Source organism: Felis catus, chromosome B4 (genome assembly GCF_018350175.1).
Source record: "Felis catus isolate Fca126 chromosome B4, F.catus_Fca126_mat1.0, whole genome shotgun sequence".
Lineage (NCBI taxonomy): Eukaryota > Metazoa > Chordata > Mammalia > Carnivora > Felidae > Felis > Felis catus.
Window position 1 is genome coordinate 117,690,475 of NC_058374.1, and position 23,134 is coordinate 117,713,608.

Here is a 23,134-nt window from a genome sequence, read left to right on the forward strand (position 1 = left end):
TAGGAGGAATGAATCCCTACTTGGAATTAAAAGAACAAAATATAAAGACAATATTTTGTGTAAAAAGACAGGCAAACCTTTGAAGAAGTTCAAAGCTGCAGTAATGGAGATTGGAAGAGTAAGAGTTTTGAATTTTAAGTTAATGAAATTAAGAGATTCATGTATCTAGAAATGATTGGCTGCATTGTATTTATTATAATATGAAATAGGGGTGCGTGGGTAGCTCAATTGGTTAAGTGCCCGATTCTTATTTTGGCTTAGATTGTGATCTCATCGTCATGAGATCAAGCCCTGCATTGGGCTCCATGGTGGGTATGGAGCCTACTTAAGATTCTTTCTCTCTCCCTTTTCTTCTGTCCCTCCCCTGCTCTCTCTTTGTTAAGAGAAAAAAAAAAAAAACAGAAGGAAATACCAATAAACAATATTATTATTATATAATGCATTATAATTCTTAAGTTACCATGTGGATATTTTAAAAAAAAATTTTTATGCTTATTTATTTTTGACAGAGAGAGAGAGAGAGAGAGAGAGAGAGAGAGAGAGCATGAGAGGGGGAGGGGCAGAGAGAGAGGGAGACACAGAAGCTGAAGCAGGCTCCAGGCTCTGAGCTGTCAGCATAGAGCCCGACGTGGGGCTCGAACTCACAGACTGCGAGATCATGACCTGAGCCAAAGTCGGATGCTCAACCGACTGAGCCACCCAGGCGCCCCCCATGTGGATATTTTTAAAATTTTTTAATGTTTCTTTATTTTTGAGAGAGAGACAGAATGTGAGCAGGAGAGGGGCAGAGAGAGGGAGGCACAGAATCCAAAGCAGGCTCCAGGCTCTGAGCTGTCAGTACAGAGTCCGACATGGGGCTCAAACTCATAAGCCATGAAATCATGACCTGAGCTGAAGTTGGACAATTAACCAACTGAGCCAGCTAGGCTCCTCTCCATGTGGATATTTTTATAGTCATATATTGTTTTGTTTCTTTTGATAATAATTTTAATTGAAAGTTATAAAGATATCACTGTATTTCATTGTCAAGAGATAAACATTAGAGTATGAATAAATTATAATATTGTGTTCATAGTTTAGATTTAATTTGTAACATTTTTGTTATCTCCTATATTAAGACTATAGAAATGATGCCAAGAAAAAGAAGTAAAAGAAAGGAAACTCTAAGAGAATTTTTTTCTAAAAATCCATCTATTGCTGAAATGATGGAACATGAAAGGTATTAATTGATTAATTAATTCCATAAATGTTTACTATGTGGTTGGCATTATTTTGGGCATTGAGGATACACTGGTAGACTAGATAGATAAGATCACGGCCCTTGGGGAACTTACATATTAATGATAGGAACACACTAAATAAGTGAACACACAAATAAACAAGACAATTTAACATTCTGATAAGTTTTATAAAATAAATGAACAGGATGATATGCCTATAGTAATTGGCCTTGGGTGGAGGTAGTGGTTTAGGTAGGGTGGTCAAGAACCTGATTGGTAAATTACTTTTAATTATTAGTGGGCCTGATGTTCTTGTTCATAAAACTGAAACCATAAAACTTATCATGATGAAATGTTTAGCATCTATTTTTATGAGTATGAACTTATGATTCTTATATATTCTTTATATATCGTACCGTCATATATATAAAATGTCCTTCTTTATTTAGTAATTTGGATCTTAAGAGCAACATATGCATAATAGAACCACTCTCACTTTGTTTTTGTTGGTATTTGCCTACTATCTGTTTGACTGTTCCTTTATTTTCTTTATTTAAATTATGACATTTTTGGGGCACCTGGGAAGCTAGGTCGGTTGAGTGTCCAACTTCGGCTCAGGTCATGATCTCACGGCTTGTGAGTTCGAGCCCCATGTCGGGCTCTGTGCTGACAGCTCAGAGCCTGGAGCCTTTTCGGATTCTGTGTCTTTCTCTCTCTCTCTGCCCCTCCCCCACTCACATTCTGTCTCTGTCTCTCAAAAATATATAAACATTGAACAAAAATTTAAATTATGACATTTTTAATGCTATAAATGCTTACATTAAGAAAAAAAGTGCAAGGAAACAACTTAACATTATACCACAAGGAACTAAAAAAGAAGAAACTTCACTGAAATTTAGTAGAGGAAAGAAATAACAAAGAAAAGTCATAAATAAATAAAATAGAGACCAGAATAACAATAACATAACATTGAAAGTAATGACCAGTTTTTCCAAACAATAAACAAAATTGGCAATGCTTTAACTACATTAACTAAGAAAAAAAAAGACTCAAAAACCAAAATGAGAGATGGAAGAGAAAACAATAGAACAAATAACTACAAAAAATGCATAGTGTGATAACAGATTACTATCAGCAATTGTATACTAACAAATCAGATAACTTGGAAAAAAAACCCAGATAATTCCTAAAAAAAAAACAAGTTACCAAAACTCTGAATCATGAATCTTGAATCTAAGAAGTAAGAAATATTCTTAGCCCAACAACAAGAATGCAAATTGAATTAAGAATAAAAAATATCCCGGAACAGAAAAGCCCAATACTACTTGGTTTCATTGCTAAGTTCTACCAAACATTAAAAAAAAATAAGTAATGACAATCTTTATCAAAATCTTACAAATAATGGAATAGGAGGAACACATTCAAAATCATTCCATGAGGCCAGTACTACCCTAATACCAAAGCAGGGTAAAAACAAAAAAAGAACAAAAAAGTCTAGCTTGTCTGATACAAGTATCGCTACTCCGACTTTCTTTTGACATCCATTTTCATGATAAATGTTTCTCTGCCTTCACTTTTAATCTGCAGGTGTCTTTAGGTCTAAAGTGAGTGTCTTATAGGCAGCATATAGATGGGTCTTTAGTCCATTTACAATCAAAGTAATTATTGATAGGTACGTATTTAGTGCCATTTTATTACTTGCTTTGTTATTGTCTCTGGAGATTTTCTGTTTCCTTTTTCGTCTTTGTCACTTTTGGTCTTTCTTTCCCTCTCAGAGAGTCCCCTTTAATATTTCTTACAGGGCTGGTTTAGTGGTCATGAACTCCTTTAGTTTTTGTTTGTCTGGGAAACTCTTTATTTCTCCTTCTATTCTGAATGATAGCCTTGCTGGATAGAGTATTCTTGGCTGCAGAGTTTTCCCGCTTGGCACTTTAAATATATCATGCCACTCCCTTCTGACTTGCCAACTTTCTGTTGAGAAATATCCAGCTAGCCTTAGGGGTTTTCCCTTGTAAGTTAAGGACTTCTTTTATCCTGCTGCTTTTAAGATTTTTTTCTTTATCACTATATTTTTGCAAATGTAATTGTAATATGTCTTGGTGTTGGACTGCTTTTGTTTATTTCAATGGGAGTTATCTGTGCCTCCTGGATCTGGATGTCTCTTCCTTCTTCAGATTAGGAAGTTTTCTGTTATTTCTTAGAATAATTTTCTGCCTGCCTTTCTCTTTCTCCTTCTTCTGAGACTCCTATAATATGAATGTTATTACATTTTATGGAGTCACTGAGTTCCCTAAATCTATTCTCATGTTGCATAGTTCTTCTTTCTTTGTTCAGCTTCATTATTTTCCATTATTTTATATTGTAGGGCACTAATTCATTCCTCTGCTTTTCCAACCTACTGTTCCTTGTGTCAAACTTGTTTCCAATCTCGTTTATTGTATTCTTCATCTCTCACTGATTCTGTTTTAACTCTTATCTCTGTGAAGAGTCTCACTGATGATTTCTTTTCTGAAGTGAGTATCCTTAATGACTGTTGCTCGAAACTCTCCATCAGGCAGTGGTAATATCATAGCCAATGAGATTTCTTTTCTGAAGTGAGTATCCTTAATGACTGTTGCTCGAAACTCTCCATCAGGCAGTGGTAATATCATAGCCAATGAGGTTTATCTAAGATGCAATTATTGCTAATTGAAAAGTTTCCCAATACCCCACTAACATGACCTGAAAGATGACATATTTTAGATGAGCATAGAAAATAATATAACAAAAAACATGTACAGTTTTTTATATGCAGTTTAAAATATAAAACTTTGAAACACAGTTGAAAGTCTCATGCATCCTTTTTGGAATGCATTTTTGTCCCTTGTGAAAACCAGAAGTAATACTAACAAAATTGTCATTTATCATGCTTATCACAAGTGACTTAATACTTCAATTGAATGTTTTTTTAAAATGTTTATTCATTATTGAAAGAGAGAGACAGAGTATAAGCAGGGGTGGGGCAAAGAGAGAGGGGGGACACAGTATCTGAAGCAGGCTCCAGGCTGTCAGCACAGAACTCACAAACTGCGAGATCATGACCTGAGCCAAAGTCAGACGCTTAACCAACTGAGCTACCCAGGCACCCCATTTTATACTTCAATTGAATACGTATATACTCCTAAATAATGTGTAGTACTTTTTTACAATTTGCTTTGCCATTTTGCTCCTTTCCCTCAATACTACATTTTTGAGATTTTTAATGTTGATTATATATGTCTAGTTACTCATTTTACTGTAGAGTATTCCATTGCATGAATAAATAAAAATTTATTTATTTAGTATCCTGTAAATGGATATTTAAATTGTTTCCCAAGTTTTCCCTGATGTAAACAGTAGTGCAAAGGTCATTCTTGTACAAAGCTCTTGTATGCAAATGTTGAGAGTTTCTGGGGTAAATACATAGGAGTACAGTTCCCAAGATATGAACATCTTTCACATTACTAGATATTGCTAAGTTGCTCTTAAATTTTCATCAGTGGTGTGTCAGGTTTCCAGTATTCAATGTCTTTACCAACAGTTGGTGTTATTATCACATTTTCAAATTTTTGTGGATTGTTGAATTGTGAAAATTTATCTCATTGTTATTTTCATTTTAATTTCTTTGTTTACTAATGAGATTAGGAGTCTTTTCATGTTTTAATTAGATCCTGGGGTTTTTCTGTTCTCAAGGCTGCTTGTTTAGATCCTTTGTACATTTAAAAACTTGTTGTTTTCTCATTTATTTTTAGAAATTTGGATACTAATGCTTTTCTCAGTTTTTGGCTTATCTATTTACATGTTAAAAGTTTTCTTTTTTCTTATTTTAAAATGTTTATTTATTTATTGAAACAGAGAAAGAGAGACAGAGACAGAGGCTATGAGTGTGAGCTGGGGAGGGGCAGAGAGAGTGAGTAAGAGAGAATTGCAGGCTTTGTGCACATCAGTGCAGAGCTTGATGTAGGGCTTGCTCTCACAAACTGTGAGATCATGACCTGAGCTGAAATCAGGAGTTGGATGCTTAACAGACTGACCCACCGGGCATCCTAAAAGTTTTCTTTTTTAAATCAAAAGTTATAATTGTTGATGGAGTCAAATGTGTCAACATTTCTCTTTATTGTTTTTGAACAAGGTAGTAAAGGTATTTTCACTGTGAATTTAAATTTTAGATTTTCACATTTAGAAGTTTCATCTAACTGTAATTTATTTTTGTGAATTGTGAAAGGAAGAATCTCCTTCCCCATCTTTTGTAGTTTTGGTACAGGTACCCAAGTGTCTAGTCTCATTTATTGAGTAGTTGTTATTAGCCATTTATTGAATAGTCTATTCTGCCATCACTGTCACTTTTGTCATTTAGCAAGTTTTCATATATGTAGTTTTGAGCTCTCTTTTCTATCCTTTAGTCTGTTATCTATTCAGGGGCCAATATCACAATATTGAAGAAGTCTTGGATATTCTTCCACAGAGTAGTTTGGAATAGCTTGTCAAGTAATACAAAAAACTCATGATATTGATAGAGATAGGTTTGAATATATAGATGGGTTTGGGAATTTTTTTTCTCCCAATATTGATTTTTTCTATAAGTATACAGACCACGTACCTAGGTCTTATTTAATATATTTCAGTAAATTTTTATGATATTTTCCATAAAGACGCCATACATCTTTCATTAGCTATGTCAGATAAATGCTTTTTGGTATTAGTGTAAACAGTGTTTTAAAATTACATTTCTGAATGCTTTTATTCTTTTGTATAGGAATATAATTTGATTTGTAAACAACTGTCTTCAATACTACTTGATAATTTATTCATAGATGTAGGCTTTTTGTGTGGACAATCATGTTGTGAACAAATAACGTTTTACTTATATATAGATGACAAATAAACACATAAAAAGATGATCAATATCATTAGCCATTAGAGAAACACAAATTAAAGCCACAGATATCATTAAAACCTATTTTAATGGCAAAAATAAAAAACAGTGATAACACTAAATACTGGCAATCATGAGGAAAACCTAGGTCATTAATACACTGCTGGTGGGAATGTAAAAAGATTCAGCCACTCTGGAAAACACTATGGGATTTCTTATAAAACTAAACATATGTTTACCATACAACCTCAGGCCTCATCAAAATTTAAAACTTTTGCTTAGTAAAAGACTCTATGAAAAGGATGAAAGGGCAAGCTATACACTTGGGATGAAGTATTTGCAAAGCTCGTATCCAAGAAAGACCTTATATCTGGAATATATAAAGACCTCTCAAAATTCAAAAGAATAATAAAAATAAACAGTCCAATTAGAAAATGATCAAAAGACACTTAAAAATAAAATCTTAAAAAAAGAAAAGAAAATGAGCAAAAGACCTGAACCAACATTTCACTAAGAGTATATACAGATGTGGAATGCTTACCTCATTTAATTTTGGTAGTATTTTGGCAGAAATTGACAACTTCATTCTAAATTTAGGAGAAAAAAAGGTCATGGAAAACCAACAACTGGAAAATGCTTATTTTTTAGAGGATTTTTTTAAAAAGCATTTATTTTTTAAAGCACATATAGAACATTTACAGTATTGGCTATAAGGCAAGTCTCAATAAATTTTAAACATTGTACTCATACAAACCACATTACTATAATCAGACACAGTAGAGACCAATTTTTGAAAAGATAGAGTAAAAATGATTCTATGCGTTTAAAAAACTTAAATAGGCATTTAGAAGTAATTCCTGGGGGAAAATGGAAATTACATTGTTAATTTAAAAATACAAAAAAAAAAAAACCATGTTGGAAATTTGGTAGGGATTGCTTTGAATCAGAAAGCATGATCATTGAAGACTAACACATTTCCTTCTAATCACTATTTTAGCTGTATCTTCCAATTTTTAGTATATGGTAGTGTTTTTATTCTCATTTAGTTCTATATAGTTTAAAATTATCCTTATAATTTTTATTTTCTGTGAAAATAGAAAGTGTCTTGCACATCTTTGCTTTGGTTAATTCCTAGGTATTTTTTTAAGTTACTAGAAATATCTTTTTAGAATTTCATTGTTAATTGTTTGTTGCTGATATGTAGAAATAGAATTTTTTTTATATATATTGACTTTGTCTTCCATGGGCTTAATAAATTTGCTGATTAATTGTAATACTTTATCTGTAGTTTATTTTGGGTTTCATAAATATATAATCATACTGTCTATGATTGCCAACTGTTTTATTCCTTTATTTTCAATCCTTACACTCTCCCTGCCCCCACTGCCTTTTTCTTGCTTATTGTTCTCACTAAGCCTGCTATTTCAATGCTGAAAGAAATGGTATTAGTGGGCATCTTTGTCTGATTCTGTTTCAGAGTAAAAGCTTTCAAGCTTTCAACATTTTGTTATTAAGAATGGTATTTGTGGTAGGTTTATTTTTTGTGAATACCCTTTATCAAATTAACATCATTATTTATTTTGAGTCTCAAATTGTTCCAAATTTGGCCAGCAGGAGCCCTTTCAGCCTGGCTCCTTAATCTTTTTGACGTGTCCCCATCATGTTTTTGAGCTTCCTCTGATTTACCACAAGATGTTCATCTTGTACTTTCCTGCCCCGGTCCTGGAACCAGTTGATTCCTTTTAGTGGCTCCTGATGTATCTGTGCTTCTAGGCCCTTTCAGCAGAAAGAACTGGGAAATATATATGTCCACCTAACTAGACCTATGTATCTGTCTAAAACTATAAATTCACACTGATAGGTCCAGTTTCAGTTCCACGCTACAGGATGTTTTCCAGTGTTTTCTCTTTTCCTAATTGTAACTCTTTTTTATAATGGTATGAATCCTGAATCCTATTTCCACTGGTGTCAGTGTATTAACTCATTTGCTAAAGCTCGAATACACAGCTGACAGTGTCTGGATTCTCTAATGTTTTCCTATTTGGGGTTTCCATCGCCTTCCTCTTATGGTTCCATGTCACTGAGTGTTTATTTATGCTGACTGTCCTTCCTGAGCTTCCTCTCTGGCTGCTGGGTCTGCTCATATCTGTGGCTCATAGAGACAGAGCTGGTTGTGGAGTGCCCTTAATGTTAGGAACTGCTCACGTGGTAAAAGAAGAAGCATGCTGTACCCTCTGGGCTGGCTCTGCCTCTCTTCCAAGCCATTGGAGTGTGTTCTTGCCTTGACAAGATACATAGAGGAAGACTCCCCTCTTCTCTTGCTGGACTCTCTCACCCTCAGTGCAGGGAAGATGCAGCCAGTCCTGTCAAACTCTCCGAGACATTTTGAGGAGACTTGATTTCCTCATACAGGAACAAGATTGATTTTTATTTTGAAAATTAGAGTTTTATTTTCAAGGTAGAGTTATTTAAAACATTCCCATTTGTTTGGAAACCAAATAATATCACTAAGACATCCAAACAACACAAGAAGCTCAAAAAAAAAAAAACAAAACACCCTTAGATTAAAAGGAAATCATTAACAAAATACAAAATATTTAGCACTGAATGATAATGTAAATACTACCTGTTAAAAGGTTGTTTCCTTCCTTCCTTTCTCCATGAAAATGTCTGTGCCTCTGGTGCAGCAACATATCTACCTACCTTCCTTCCTTCCATCCAGCTTGGTTTTTTTTTTTCATGTGTGTGTGCATGTGTGTGTGTTGTGTCAGATTCAGGCACAACATCTATTAAACTGAACAAGACACTTTCACTTACCAACTGAGAATTTTTTCCCTTTCTTCAGTATAAATCAGATAGAATCCACTGATCAATGGGGCAGCAATGTTGTCAACATTAAAAAAAAAAAGAGGGGCGCCTGGGTGGCTCAGTTGGTTAGACGTCCGACTTGGGCTCAGGTCATGATATACAGCTTGCGAGTTCGAGCCCCGTGTTGGACTGTGTGCTGACAGCTTGGAGCCTGGAGCTTGCTTCAGATTCTGTGTCTCCCTCTTTCTCTGCTCCCACCCCACTTGCTCTCTCTCTCTCTCTCAAAAATGAATAAACATTAAAATATATTTAATTTTATTTTTTAATTTTTAAAAATTTACATCCAAATTAGTTAGCATATAGTGCAACAATGATTTCAGGAGTAGATTCCTTAGTCCCCCTTACCCATTTAGCCCATCCCCCCTCCCACCACCCCTCCAGTAACCCTGTTTGTTCTCCATATTTATGAATCTCTTCTGTTTTGTCCCCTCCCTGTTTTTATATTACTTTTGTTTCCCTTTGTTGAACCCTTATGTTCAGATAGAGAAGTACTTTGAAGTCATGCCATATAAACAATTATGCAACTATAAAAATAGTGGGACTACTTTGAGATTTTGATAGGAATAATTTAAAAAAAATTGAATATATGTTATGCTTACGATATCAACTGTTAGCTACATTTTGAAATATTAGTCTTTTCCAGAGCATATTGAATATGGATTTATGAAGTCATTTTGTTTATAGTTGATTGACATTTTATTTCTGCTGTAGTCTAGTTGTGGAAAAAATTTTGCTCCATTTTTTTTTCCTTAAGGAACAATACAGAGATTTTCTTGTTTAATATTGAAGTTAGGGGATGAATATGAACATTGCCTTATAATTTAATTGTCTAATCTCAGTAGCCTTTCAGTTATGGAAAAGAAAAGCCATTTGGTTTGAGCTTAGGACATCGGCATCAGAAAGAATGGAAGGCAATATGTAGTGTCTTCATCCTTCTTGTTTATCTTTGTGCCTTCTCTGCTGCCCTATTTCACATTATTAGCTCTAAGGAAATGATGGCTAAGCCAGAAAAATTTGCATAAGGGCAATCAAATGACTTCTTGATGCATTTTGTACAAATTGGAATCATTCTTCGTTATTTCGTATCTGGAAGTTTGTGTAATTTCAAAATATGTTTCTCCCTTGGCAGAAATAAGAGAACTGATGTTAGAAAACTTGCCTATCGATCCCTGGTGGAGAACTTGAATCCTATAATATTAAATTTTGTGAAAAGGAAGAGGTTCCATCAACTATTTCTTGAGGAGATGCCCTGGAGAGCTCAGATGAACCTGTATCTGGCAAGTGCACACTTCTCCCTGCTTTTAACGAAACTAGCGGAACGAACGAAGATGAAATTTGGCACTTCACACACAGTGGTCAGGTATAGAATGATATCAGTGAATGAAACTCCTTTAATCTTATGAACATGAATTTTATTTGTATGTTCAGGACTCCAATGTAGATAATACTTTACAGAGGTTGACAGAGTGCTTCTCTCTTTACTGATCATTGGTATATTACTTAATTTCTTGTCTCAGGATCTTTCCTAAACAGGTCCTGGATATAAGCACTTGGGAAGTACTAATCTGCCTGTAGCTTGTATATATTTGTCAGTATAGCTTTCAGTAAAGGAGAAAGCATAATTTCAAGAGAAATTTAATGTTAAGTGTATAACTGTAGCTATTAGTAGGTATTATTAGGCGAATCTCTGTTTCATTTTGAAGTATATTTTAAGCCTCTATAAGCACAGATAGTATTTTCTCATAAATGTAAACTTCCTATTATTAATTCAAGATGCTGTTGAGTTCTTGAGTGTCTTTGGCTAATGTGTTAACAAAGATAAAAATAGAAGATACATACATAATATGTAATACTATGTCATAATTAAAAAGATGAGTAGAGTCTGTCATTCAAAAAGTACTACTAAGCACTTATTAGATTCAAAGTACTGATACAGGTGCAATGGGCATGCAAAGATAAACAGGACACACAAGGTAGAGTCTGGTCGGGCAGCTCTCAAGTGTTAACGAATAAGTATAAATAATGGTAGAAGGTGAAGTATGCACAAAGTCTTCTTTGTTCCTGGGAAAGAGGCTTTCCTCTGACCTGAAACTGACAGGAAAGGTTGCATGGAGCAGGGCCACTTGGCCTGGTTCATGATGGATAGGCAAGACAGGCAGAGAAAGAAGTATTCCAGGTAGTTGGAAGAACGTGAGTCAGAGCCCAGGTAGGAAACACAAGATGAGAACCCCAAATGGTCTGACCAGAATCTACAGCAAATTAAAGGGAGTGGTGTGAAACAATTTAAAAAATAGGTCAGTACCAGATCATAGAGGGTCTTAACTGTCTATTAAATTGGAACTTCAATTTATATACAGTGGGAGATTATTAAGGATTTTTACGCAGGGCTATGGTAAAAAATTTCTCTGGCAGCAACATACCAAATGGATTGGAAGAAGGAAAGACTGTGACAGACTGTAAAAGGGTATTTTTTAAAGTTTATTTATTTTGAGAGAGAGAGAGAGAGAGAGAGAGAGCGAGCGAGCTAGAGCATGTGAGCCAGTGGGGGAGGGGCAGAGAGAGAGGGTATGAGTACTTCATAGCAGCAATTAGACAATGACCAAATTTGTATCAGGGTAACTTGGTGCTAAATTCAATTTTACTAAAACCATGAAAACATACTCCGTATTTATGAATCTATGTATTTTTGTATGTATGTATATGTGTATGGTGGAGGATTGTTTACTGTGTAGACCTTATTTTAAAAAAATAGTATTGATCATGGACACATTGCTTTATATAGTAAGCATCTTCATTGAGTTTTGCTTAAATCAGGTTAATTTAACATAAATTATTATTTCAGAGCCCTTAGAGTAAGTATAGATCATCATTCCCATTTTCAAGGGCCCTTTCAGGGAAATAGATATTGATGTTAAAATCCCTAAGAGCAAAGTTACATTGTATAACTTTAAAATTTAATGGGAAATTTTTTGGCTTTGGTTAAGTGCCAGAATATGTTATGATCCAAAATTTGGGAGCATTAACTCACAAATATTTTAAAAATTAAAGTAGATTGTATTTGATGGATTCAATTCAGTTATATATATATATATATATATATTTTTTTTTTTTTTTTTTTTTTTTTCTTAATGATATTTTCCTCCTGCAGTTTCCGATCATGTGATCCTAATATGTTCTCACTATATAATTCTGGAACAGTATTACCAACAGTGAAATTGACTTTAGAAAACTATAAAGCAATACTTGATTTCCTTCATACAGCTAAAAAAAGAAAGGCCAACTTACCATCAGGTAAAATAAATAAATATATTATATACTGTCAAATTGCCTCTAGGTTTTTATTCACTGATGCAACACACTCATGCGCATACACACACACACACACACACACACACACAAACACACACACACCACAGACACACAGGGGTGCACACATCGTTTTCCAATGACCTGGGGTTTTAACTGAGTTGTGATATTTTGTAGGAGGTTCTTATTTGCTCAATTTTAAAAATTTTTCTGTATTTTTATGGATTCATGATATGTATTTGGAAATATATATGTTATGTTCTGACCTAAACCAATTTGGCTGTTTCACCAAATAGAATGTTCTTTTTAAATGTTAGTAGCCTCCGATTGTTAAGATAGGTGAGGTCTTGCTATCAGGTGTTATATTTTAGGGGAAGTAAATTTCAGGACAAATTCCACCAAACATACTGATGCAAGCAGGCATGAAACACTCACATAGCTGTTTTATAGTACTGATTTTGTACTCAGGGCAGTCCACTCTTGCCTTAGGATCTCCGACTCACACCTTCCATGACAGCTTACTCCAAGATGAGCGCAATACTATTCATCTGAATGGCAGGATCAACCAGTATTGTCATCTGCCCAGGTGACAGGAGACTCACCCTGGGAGGTGAAGAAATGCAGATGAACAGGGCTCTTGATCTGGGTGCTGCAAGTGATGACACTATTCCTAAACAATCACCTATCCTGAATACCACTCACTTCATAAATAAAGATTTATTTCTGGTATCTTCATGCTAACTAATACAGACCTTCTTGTGTAGATTTTTACTAATGGTATTTTAAGTATTATGTACTTATTGCTGATTAAGATACTTCATGTGCTGGGTAGCTGCCCCAGGAGTGTTGATTTATATTTGAGGTACTTGACATGCTTTCTGATTTCTTCTAGGGTATAGATGAGATTTAATTGGTACCTTCATGTTATACTATGAATATTGAGGTATTTGAAAGTAAATTCCCTCGACATAGAGTCTGAGTTTTATAAGTAGATTATAATATACAGCTCCTTGAGTTTTTATGTCTAAGACCTCCCATGGAATCAACAATAGAATATTCCACTATTGAGACTTCTTTTTTTTAAGTTTATTTATTTATTTTGAGAGAGAGAGAGAGAGAGAGAGAGAGAGAGCATGCGCGAGTAAGTGAGGGGCAGAGAGAGAATCTATGCTGTCAGCAGACTCTATGCTGTCAGCACAGAGCCTGAAGTGGGGTTTGATCTCATGAACTGTGAAATCATGACCTGAACCCCAAATCAAGAGTTGGATGCTTAACCAGGGTACTTGGGTGGCTCAGTCAGTTAAGCATCTGACTTCAGCTCAGGTCATGATCTCGCAGTTTGTGAGTTCGATCACCACGTTGGGCTCTGTGCTGACAGCTAGGAGCCTGGAACCTGCTTCAGATTCTGTGTCTCTGTCTTTCTCTGCCCCTACCCTGCTCATGCTCTGTCTCTGTCTCTCTCTCAAAAATGAACATTAAAAAAAAAGTTGGATGCTTAACCGACTGAGCCACCCAGGTGTCCTGAGATTTGTTCTTTAATGCAGAGTTTTAAAAGAAGGTTTGTAGTGGGAGAAATTTGTGTTTTTATACCACACCCACAGGATAAGGAGTGGACATGGTTGCTGCACTGCCCAGCTCCAGGGGATGCTACTTGCCATGTGTTCTGGGAATGGACTGTATAGGGGAAAATTAAGGAACTGTGGGACCCTGTTATTGGTTCCTCAGAAAACATGACACTCCTGCCTCTGCATTGTTCCTTTGGCCATCACCCTTGCCCAGAATGTTCTTCCTCATAGTCTTCCCGCATAGCTAAACCATGTCTGCCCTTAAAGACCTAATCTAAGAGCCTCCTTCTCTAGAAACTTTTCTTGGTTCACTGTGTCCATGATAATCTTGTGCTTCCTCCAAATTTATATAACATTTCTTACCTTAATTACTGATTTGATGTTTATCACCTATGTCTTCTGGAACTTTCTGTTTTCAGTAATGTTATACTTTATTTTTGTATTGTAGATGCTGAAGAATTTTCCACATTTATTAATTCCAGAATGAGTGGTGAAAATGTGTCAAAGACACAAACAGTTTATGACTCAGACTCTCAGTCAGGTCTTAGTACTAAAGAAAAGGATCGAGCAGCAAATTTGGGTCTATTGGATCATTTTATGAAAATCTTTTTATATTGCAGGAGAGCAATGGTAAGGTGGTCTTTCTAATTTGCTAATGTAATAGACATGAATCTCAGGGCATCAGTTTGGGCATATAAGATATATTTTATTAGTTTACTTACTATCCATAATTTTAGTTTCAATTTTGAGACCAAATTTACTGAGTTTCTTGTCAGTCATTTTTGAGGTTTGCCTGCCATAGTGTTGAGGATTTACACGTTGTCAAGTTGTCGGCGACAGGGGTGAGCTGCTTTAGCCATCAGTTATCCATTGGTTCAGAGCTGAGATAGCCTTTGTCCTTGTCTACATAATCTCCATGAATATTCAGATATTCCTGTGCCACTTTCTTGCCATATTTGGTACATGGCCTCTGGTGACACCAGTTGTGCCTCTCTGGAGTCTTGCTGCCACTTAGAACACCATAGACCCCTTTATTCTCTCTAGCACAGGAAACACTCTTTCTAGGCTACAGGAAAGCCCTACTCTTGGCCCTGATGCCCTACTTCTACAGGCCAATTGTGTCTTCTCTCAAATCCTTTTCTCTTTTTTTTTCTTAAATATTAAATGATGCATTATTAAATTCAGAATTGGAATCATTAGCCATAAAGAAGTTAGTTTTCTTTTTCTCATAGCAGGAATAGCATATACTTCAAACCTCTCAAGAATTGAGGGGAAATCTATCCTTTCTGGAATATTTGAGTTCCCATTTTGTCTGTGGAGAGGGTGATTTCTTAAAAAATGTGAAGTAAGCCCACATCAACCCCCTTGACCACAAGCATTGCATCTTATCCTTTCCATCAGCTTCAGGGTCCTGGAAGGTCTGGGTCCTACTCTCTTCTTGGAACTCAGTTCATCTTGCGCTTGTTCAGTCCAGTCTCCTCTTTGTGATCCTGACAGCATTGAGCTTCTTGACCCTTCCTCATCCCTCAGGTTCATCCTCCATCCTTTGCACTTGCTGCTCCCTTGGTTTCAAATGTTCTCCTCCTCCCAACACCCCTACTCTCACCTTCACATGATTTGTTCAACTCACATTCAAGTCTCTGCTCATGTCACCTCCTTAAGCAAACCTGACCACTCCATCTAAAAGGACATATCCTCCCATGCTTGTCAAATTCTGACCCATTTCTGCATTATTTTTCTTTACAATACTTATTATTCCCTGAAATTACATTTTTGTCTACTTATCTAGTCTCAGTCTCCCCTAAGAAACTGAAGTAGCACAAGGGCAGACCCAGTTACTCTTGCTCACTGCCACATTCCCAGAGCCCAGAACAATGGGAATATTGGAGTCAGACTCCTGGTGTGCAAATCCTAGCTGACCACTTAGCAGATTGTGACCTTGGTCAAGTTAGCTCCATGCCTCTGTTTCCTTATCTCTAAATTAAGTAGAATACTAGTATATACTTATTTCATAGGAGCTATTGATAGAATTAACTGAGATAATGATGTAAATGACACATAATAAATGGTGTTATTTTTATTATTGACATTATTTTTGCAGAAAGATGAAGTTGTTCAGAGATCTCTAACTTTTGAAACTTTGGGATCTTTTGAATGTTGTGTTTGTCTTAGGTTCTTGCTCATCGTGGAGGCTATTGGACTCTGCTTCAGAATAGCTGTAGGACCTTTTGGAACTTTACTCAGGAGCTACAGATACTTCTTAAACAAGCAGTGGATCTGTATAAAACATTTCCTGTTAGCCAGGATGGTTTCCTCTGTACCTGTGTTTTGCCATTCTATTTGGGAGCAGAATTACTTATTGACATGTTAATAGAACTGCAAAATACCAATTCTATTAAGGTAAGGGCATTTGGGTAATTATTTTTATTGTACTCAAATAATTTTTACCATGCAGCTTGGGATAAATGGAAGTTAATGTTTTCCTTGAGTTCTTACTTGGCTTTTCTATAATTCATTTGCTTCTCATTATTTGGTTCACAATGCACAGCATATACTGATGTTAATTACAAATATCTTAGCCTGAAATTTCAATTTTTTAAAGGAAAGAGAAAGTGACACTTACTGAGCTTCAACTTCCGCATAAGCTGTAATGCATTTAATCCTCATAGCAACTTTTTTTGTCAGAGAAAAAGCCTCCAAGTGAGATCAAATAGCTTGTCAGTTTCTCTTTACTTCACTGCTTTATCTTTCCTTGTTCTATTATGCCAGATCTCATAGAATTTGCAGCAATTTAAAATCTACACCCTGTGGTTTAAAGCATGAAAATGAAATGGAAAAAATGGAAACCTAATATAACCTAAACACATTGAAAATTAATAAACATATAAGCACATTGAATCATGGAGTTTATAAAATTCCAGGTGTAAAATATATGAAAACAATAGCATAAAAGACCGAGAGTAAATAAAGTTAAACTGTCATTTTTGTTTACATTTTATATAAATATAAAGTGGTACAATATTAACTCTATGTAGAATGTGATAAGTTAAGGATGCATTTAATAATCCTTAGAGTAACTACCAAAAAAGAGATAAAGAGATATAGCTAAAAATCAATTGCAGTGAAATGAAAGACTAAACAGTGGTCAATTAATTAAAGAAGGCAGCAAAAAAGAGACAGAGGAACAAAAATATGTGGGCCAAACAGAAAGCAAGTAGAAAATAATAAATCTAACCCAATTATATCAATAACTATATTAAATGTAAGTGGTTTAAACACCCTAGTCAAAAGGCAGAGATTGTTGGATAAAAACAAAGACATGTATAGTTGACCACAGGAGAAGTACTCTGAATGTAAAGAAATCGATTGAAAATAAGACAGTGGAAAGAGATATTACCGTGAATGCAGTAAGTATAAAAAAACTGGTAAGAATTCATAATATTAGAGAGAATAACCTTTAAATCAAGGAGTCTTTTGACAGATAATGAGAGACATTTCATAATGAGAAGAGGCTCAATTAATTAGGAAGACACACTAATCATAAATGTATATGTTCCTAATAACAGATACTAAAAGTATACTTGAAGAGCTTCCAGGTTGGTGAAAGCGTTGATGTATTAGGCACTTGTAGCCTGACTCCATGGGGACAGGGCATGGAAGCTCCTTATCCAGGACTCTCCCAGTCTGGGTACCTCTTTCATTTGGCTGTTCCTGAGTTGTATCTTTTATAATAAAACTGTAATCCCAAGTATAGTGTTTTAAGTGAGTGCTAGCCAATTATTGAACCCGAGGGGGCTATGGAAACCCCTAAATTTATAGCTTGTTAGTCAGAAGTGCAGGCATCCTGAGACTTGTGGCTAACATCTGAAGTAAGGACAGTTTTGTGGAGCACTGATTCTGTAAATGTAGGGAGTCTGACCTTAGTTCTGGGTAGGTAGTTAGTGTAAGAATTGAAGTGCAACCCACATGTAGGTGGATTGGAAACAGAGCACAAGTGCACGTGGTGTGCTTACCAAGGTGGATCATATGCAGAGTAAAAAACTAAGTCATATTAAAGTTTAAAAGGCTAAAATCTTAAAAGAGTATGTTCTCCGACCATTACCTTATGAATAGATTAATAAAAATTAGGAAGAAAACTCTCCTAAGTATCTGGAAATTAAACCACACAGTTCTACATAATCCATGGGTCAAAGAAAAAAACAAAAGAGAAATTTAAAAAAATTTCAAACTGATGGTAACGTATCAAATTTTGTGGGATGCAAATAAACTGGTGCTTAGAGGGAACTTAATAACTTCAGCCATTTAATAGAAAAGGAGAAAGATATAACATCAGTTATCTAAGTGTGCACCTATAGGAGCTTGAAAAATAAGAGCAAATTAAATCCAAAGTAAGTAAAAAAGACAAATGAAATAAGAAATGAAAAGATAAGAGCAGAAATAAATTAGATATAAAACAAAACAAAATTAATAAAGTCAATAAATTGATCCTTTGAAAAGAGTATTAAAATTGGCAGAATCCTAGGATAAAATTGAAGAACAAAAGTGAAGAACAAAAGGAAAGAAAAGCATAAATTACTGACAAGAGTGATGAAAGAGGGATATAACTACAGATCCTATAGATATTAAAAGAAAAATGAGAGAATATTATTATCCACTTTTACTAATGGATTTGATAACTTAGATAAAATGGACATGTTTATTGGAAAGCAGAACTTAACAAATGTGATACAAGAAGCAATAGAAAAATTGAATTGCCCTAAATATATTAAACAAACAATTTATAATTAGGAACTTTGAGATAAAGAAAACTCCATGCACAGAATATTTTGTGCAGAATTCTGGCAAACATATAAGGACAAAATAATAAATCATATACCAAATTTTTTTTTAGCAACAAAGCCAGCTTAACACTGACAGGTATTTCAAAAAGAAATGAATGAACCACATCACCCATGAACATAGACACAAAAATCCTTAATTAAATATTATCAGATCAATCCCAATAATATATAAAATATGCAAATGAGGTATATAATATGTACAGTTATACAAATGATGACCAAGTAGGTTTATCCCAGAAATGTAAGGTTAACATTTAAAGATCAATCAAGGTCATTCACCATATTAATAGGATAAAGGAGACAAATTATATGGCTATTGAAATGGATACAGCAAAAGCATTTACAAAATTTGATATTGCTTTTTCCACCAGCCCCCTCCCCTTGAGTGCTGCTCCAGCTGCACTACTCTTTTTCTGAGCTCTGGGTTCCTGCTAAGCCAGGGATGCTGTCCTCTTTCTCTGCTCACCATCATGATTATCTACCCAGACCTCATCAGCCATGACGACATATTCTCTGACATCTACAGGATTCAGGAGGTTGCGAATGGGCTGTGCCTGGAGGTGAAGGGGAAGATGGTCAGTAGGACAGAAGGTATCATTGATGGAAATGTACTCTGCTGAAGGCCCCCAAGGTGAAGGTCCTGAAAACACAGTAATTGTTGACACTGATATTGTCAGGAACCATTACTTAGCAGAAAAGAAGCTTCACAAACAAAGCCTACAAAAAATACATCGTAAATAATAGGAATTCAGTGTAAGGCAAACTTGAAGAACAGAGACTGGAAAGTGTAAAACCTTTTATAACAGAGGCTGCAGACAAATCAAACACATCTTTGCTAATTTCAAAAACTACTGGTTCCTTATTGGTGAAAACATGAATCCAGATGGCAAGGTTGCTCTGCTGGGCTACCGTGAGGATGATGTGACCCCATATATGATTTTCTTTAAGGATGGTTTAGAAATGAAAAAATGTTAACAAAATGGCAATTACTTTGGATCCATCATCCATCATCATAACTGGCTGCTGCTTTTCACCCATCCACACAACACCAGGACTTAAACAATTGGGTGATGTCATCTTGATCTCTTCATTTATTTTGATGTTGATTTATTTGGAGTGGGGTCATTTTTCTTAAAGAAAAAAACATATCATATAGGTTGCCTAAAAACAAAATGCATTTAAACTTACCTGAGACAATATCTCTTACTTAATGTGTGTTTAAACGAAGTGTCTTCTCAGCCTAAATCCAGCAGAAGAAGAGAAATAATAAAGATCAGAGCAGAAATAAACAATATAGAATCTAAAAACACTGTAGAGCAGATTAATGAAACCAAGAGTTAGTTTTTTGAAAAAATGAACAAAATTGATAAAGAAAAGGGAGATGACCCAAATAGATAAAATCATGAATGAAAATGGAATTATTACAACCAATCCCTCAGAGATACAAGCAATTATCAGGGAATACTATGAAAAATTATATGCCAACAAACTGGACAACCTGGAAGAAATGGACAAATTCCTAAACACCCACACGCTTCCAAAGCTCAATCAGGAGGAAATAGAAAGCTTGAACAGACCCATAACCAGTGAAGAAATTGAATCAGTCATCAAAAATCTCCCAACAAATAAGAGTCCAGGACCAGATGGCTTCCCAGGGGAGTTCTACCAGACGTTTAAAGCAGAGATAATACCTATCCTTCTCAAGCTATTCCAAAAAATAGAAAGGGAAGGAAAACTTCCAGACTCATTCTATGAAGCCAGTATTACTTTGATTCCTAAACCAGACAGAGACCCAGCAAAAAAAGAGAACTACAGGCCAATATCCCTGATGAATATGGATGCAAAAATTCTCAATAAGATACTAGCAAATCGAATTCAACAGCATATAAAAAGAATTAATCACCATGATCAAGTGGGATTCATTCCTGGGATGCAGGGCTGGTTCAACATTCGCAAATCGATCAATGTGATACATCACATTAATAAAAGGAAAGATAAGAACCATATGATCCTGTCAATCAATGCAGAAAAGGCCTTTGACAAAATTCAGCAACTTAATAAAAACCCTCGAGAAAGTCGGGATAGAAGGAACATACTTAAAGATCATAAAAGCCATTTATGAAAAGCCCACAGCCAACATCATCCTCAATGGGGAAAAACTGAGAGCTTTTTCCCTGAGATCAGGAACACAACAGGGATGCCCACTCTCACCGCTGTTGTTTAACATAGTGTTGGAAGTTCTAGCATCAGCAATCAGAGAACAAAAGGAAGTCAAAGGCATCAAAATTGGCAAAGATGAAGTTAAGCTTTCGCTTTTTGCAGATGACATGATACTATACATGGAAAATCCGATAGACTCCACCAGAAGTCTGCTAGAACTGATACATGAATTCAGCAAGGTCGCAGGATACAAAATCAATGTCCAGAAATCAGTTGCATTCTTATACACTAATAATGAAGCAACAGAAAGACAAATAAAGAAACTGATCCCATTCACAATTGCACCAAGAATCATAAAATACCTAGAGGTAAACCTAAGCCAAAGATGTGAAAGATCTGTATGCTGAAAACTATAGAAAGCTTATGAAGGAAATTGAAGAAGATATAAAAAAATGGAAAAACATTCCGTGCTCATGGATTGGAAGAATAAATATTGTCAAAATGTCAATACTACCCAAAGCAATCTACACATTCAATGCAATCCCAATCAAAATTGCACCAGCATTCTTCTCGAAACTAGAACAAGCAATCCTAAAATTCATATGGAACCACAAAAGGCCCTGAATAGCCAAAGGAATTTTGAAGAAGAAGACCAAAGCAGGAGGCATCACAATCCCGGACTTTAGCCTCTACTACAAATCTGTAATCATCAAGACAGCATGGTATTGGCACAAAAACAGACACATAGACCAATGGAATAGAATAGAAACCCCAGAACTAGACCCACAAACGTATGCCCAACTAATCTTTGACAAAGCAGGAAAGAATATCCAATGGAAAAAAGACAGTCTCTTTAACAAATGGTGCTGGGAGAACTGGACAGCAACATGCAGAAGATTGAAACTAGACCACTTTCTCACACCATTCACAAAAATAAACTCAAAATGGATAAAGGACCTGAATGTGAGACAGGAAACCATCCAAACCCTAGAGGAGAAAGCAGGAAAAGACCTCTCTGACCTCAGCCGTAGCAATTTCTTACTTGACACATCCCCAAAGACAAGGGAATTAAAAGCAAAAATGAACTACTGGGACCTTATGAAGATAAAAAGCTTCTGCACAGCAAAGGAAACAACCAACAAGACTAAAAGGCAACCAACGGGATAGGAAAAGATATTTGCAAATGACATATCGGACAAAGGGCTAGTATCCAAAATCTATAAAGAGCTCACCAAACTCAACACCCGATAAACAAATAACCCAGTGAAGAAATGGGCAGAAAACATGAATAGACACTTCTCTAAAGAAGACATCTGGATGGCCAACAGGCACATGAAAAGATGCTCAACGTCGCTCCTCATTAGGGAAATACAAATCAAAACCACACTCAGATATCACCTCACGCCAGTCAGAGTGGCCAAAATGAATGAATCAGGAGACTATAGATGCTGGAGAGGATGTGGAGACACGGGAAGCCTCTTGCACTGTTGGTGGGAATGCAAATTGGTGCATCCGCTCTGGAAAGCAGTGTGGAGGTTCCTCAAAAAATTATAAATAGATCAACCCTATGACCCAGCAATAGCACTACTAGGAATTTACCCAAGGGATACAGGAGTACTGATGCATAGGGGCACTTGTACCCCAATGTTTATAGCAGCACTCTCAACAATAGCCAAATTATGGAAAGAGCCTAAATGTCCATCATCTGATGAATGGATAAAGAAATTGTGGTTTATATACACAATGGAGTACTACGTGGAAATGAGAAAGAATGAAATATGGCCCTTTGTAGCAACATGGATGGAACTGGAGAGTGTTATGCTAAGTGAAATAAGCCATACAGAGAAAGACCATATGGTTTACCATATGGTTTCACTCTTAGGTGGATCCTGAGAAACTTAACAGAAACCCATGGGGAAGGAAAAAAAAAGAGGTTAGAGTGGGAGAGAGCCAAAGCATAAGAGACTCTTAAAAACTGAGAACAAACTGAGGGTTGATGGGGGGGTGGGAGGGAGGGGAGGGTGGGTGATGGGTATTGAGGAGGGCACCTTTTGGGATGAGCACTGGGTGTTGTATGGAAACCAATTTGACAATAAACTTCATATATTGAAAAAAAATAAACTAAGTGTCTTCTAGTGTTCTTAGAAAGATAGAGACTGGCTGTAGACTACTACTAGAAAGCATAAGACTATGTTCAGATAACTTCTATGGGGAAAACTACTTTTGGGACTGATAAATGAAAACAAAAAACAAAAAACAAGAATTATAAGTCTTAATTCT

General features: G+C 35.6%; 1 protein-coding gene and 1 pseudogene across 17 annotated transcripts in view; both read left to right on the forward strand.

Annotated features, from left to right (window-relative positions):
• The window catches only part of CFAP54 (cilia and flagella associated protein 54), a 289,781-nt gene that overhangs the window by 127,608 nt on the left and 139,039 nt on the right, over positions 1-23,134 (forward strand). For all 17 annotated transcript variants that reach the window (XM_045062193.1, XM_045062194.1, XM_045062191.1 and 14 more), the window contains 6 exons: positions 4-118; positions 1,119-1,219; positions 10,112-10,342; positions 12,131-12,273; positions 14,302-14,483; positions 16,026-16,253. In XM_045062193.1, the coding sequence (XP_044918128.1) occupies positions 4-118; positions 1,119-1,219; positions 10,112-10,342; positions 12,131-12,273; positions 14,302-14,483; positions 16,026-16,253 (1,000 nt within the window). The remainder of the gene's footprint in view (positions 1-3; positions 119-1,118; positions 1,220-10,111; positions 10,343-12,130; positions 12,274-14,301; positions 14,484-16,025; positions 16,254-23,134) is intronic.
• Positions 16,264-20,038, forward strand: LOC123386690 (annotated as a pseudogene).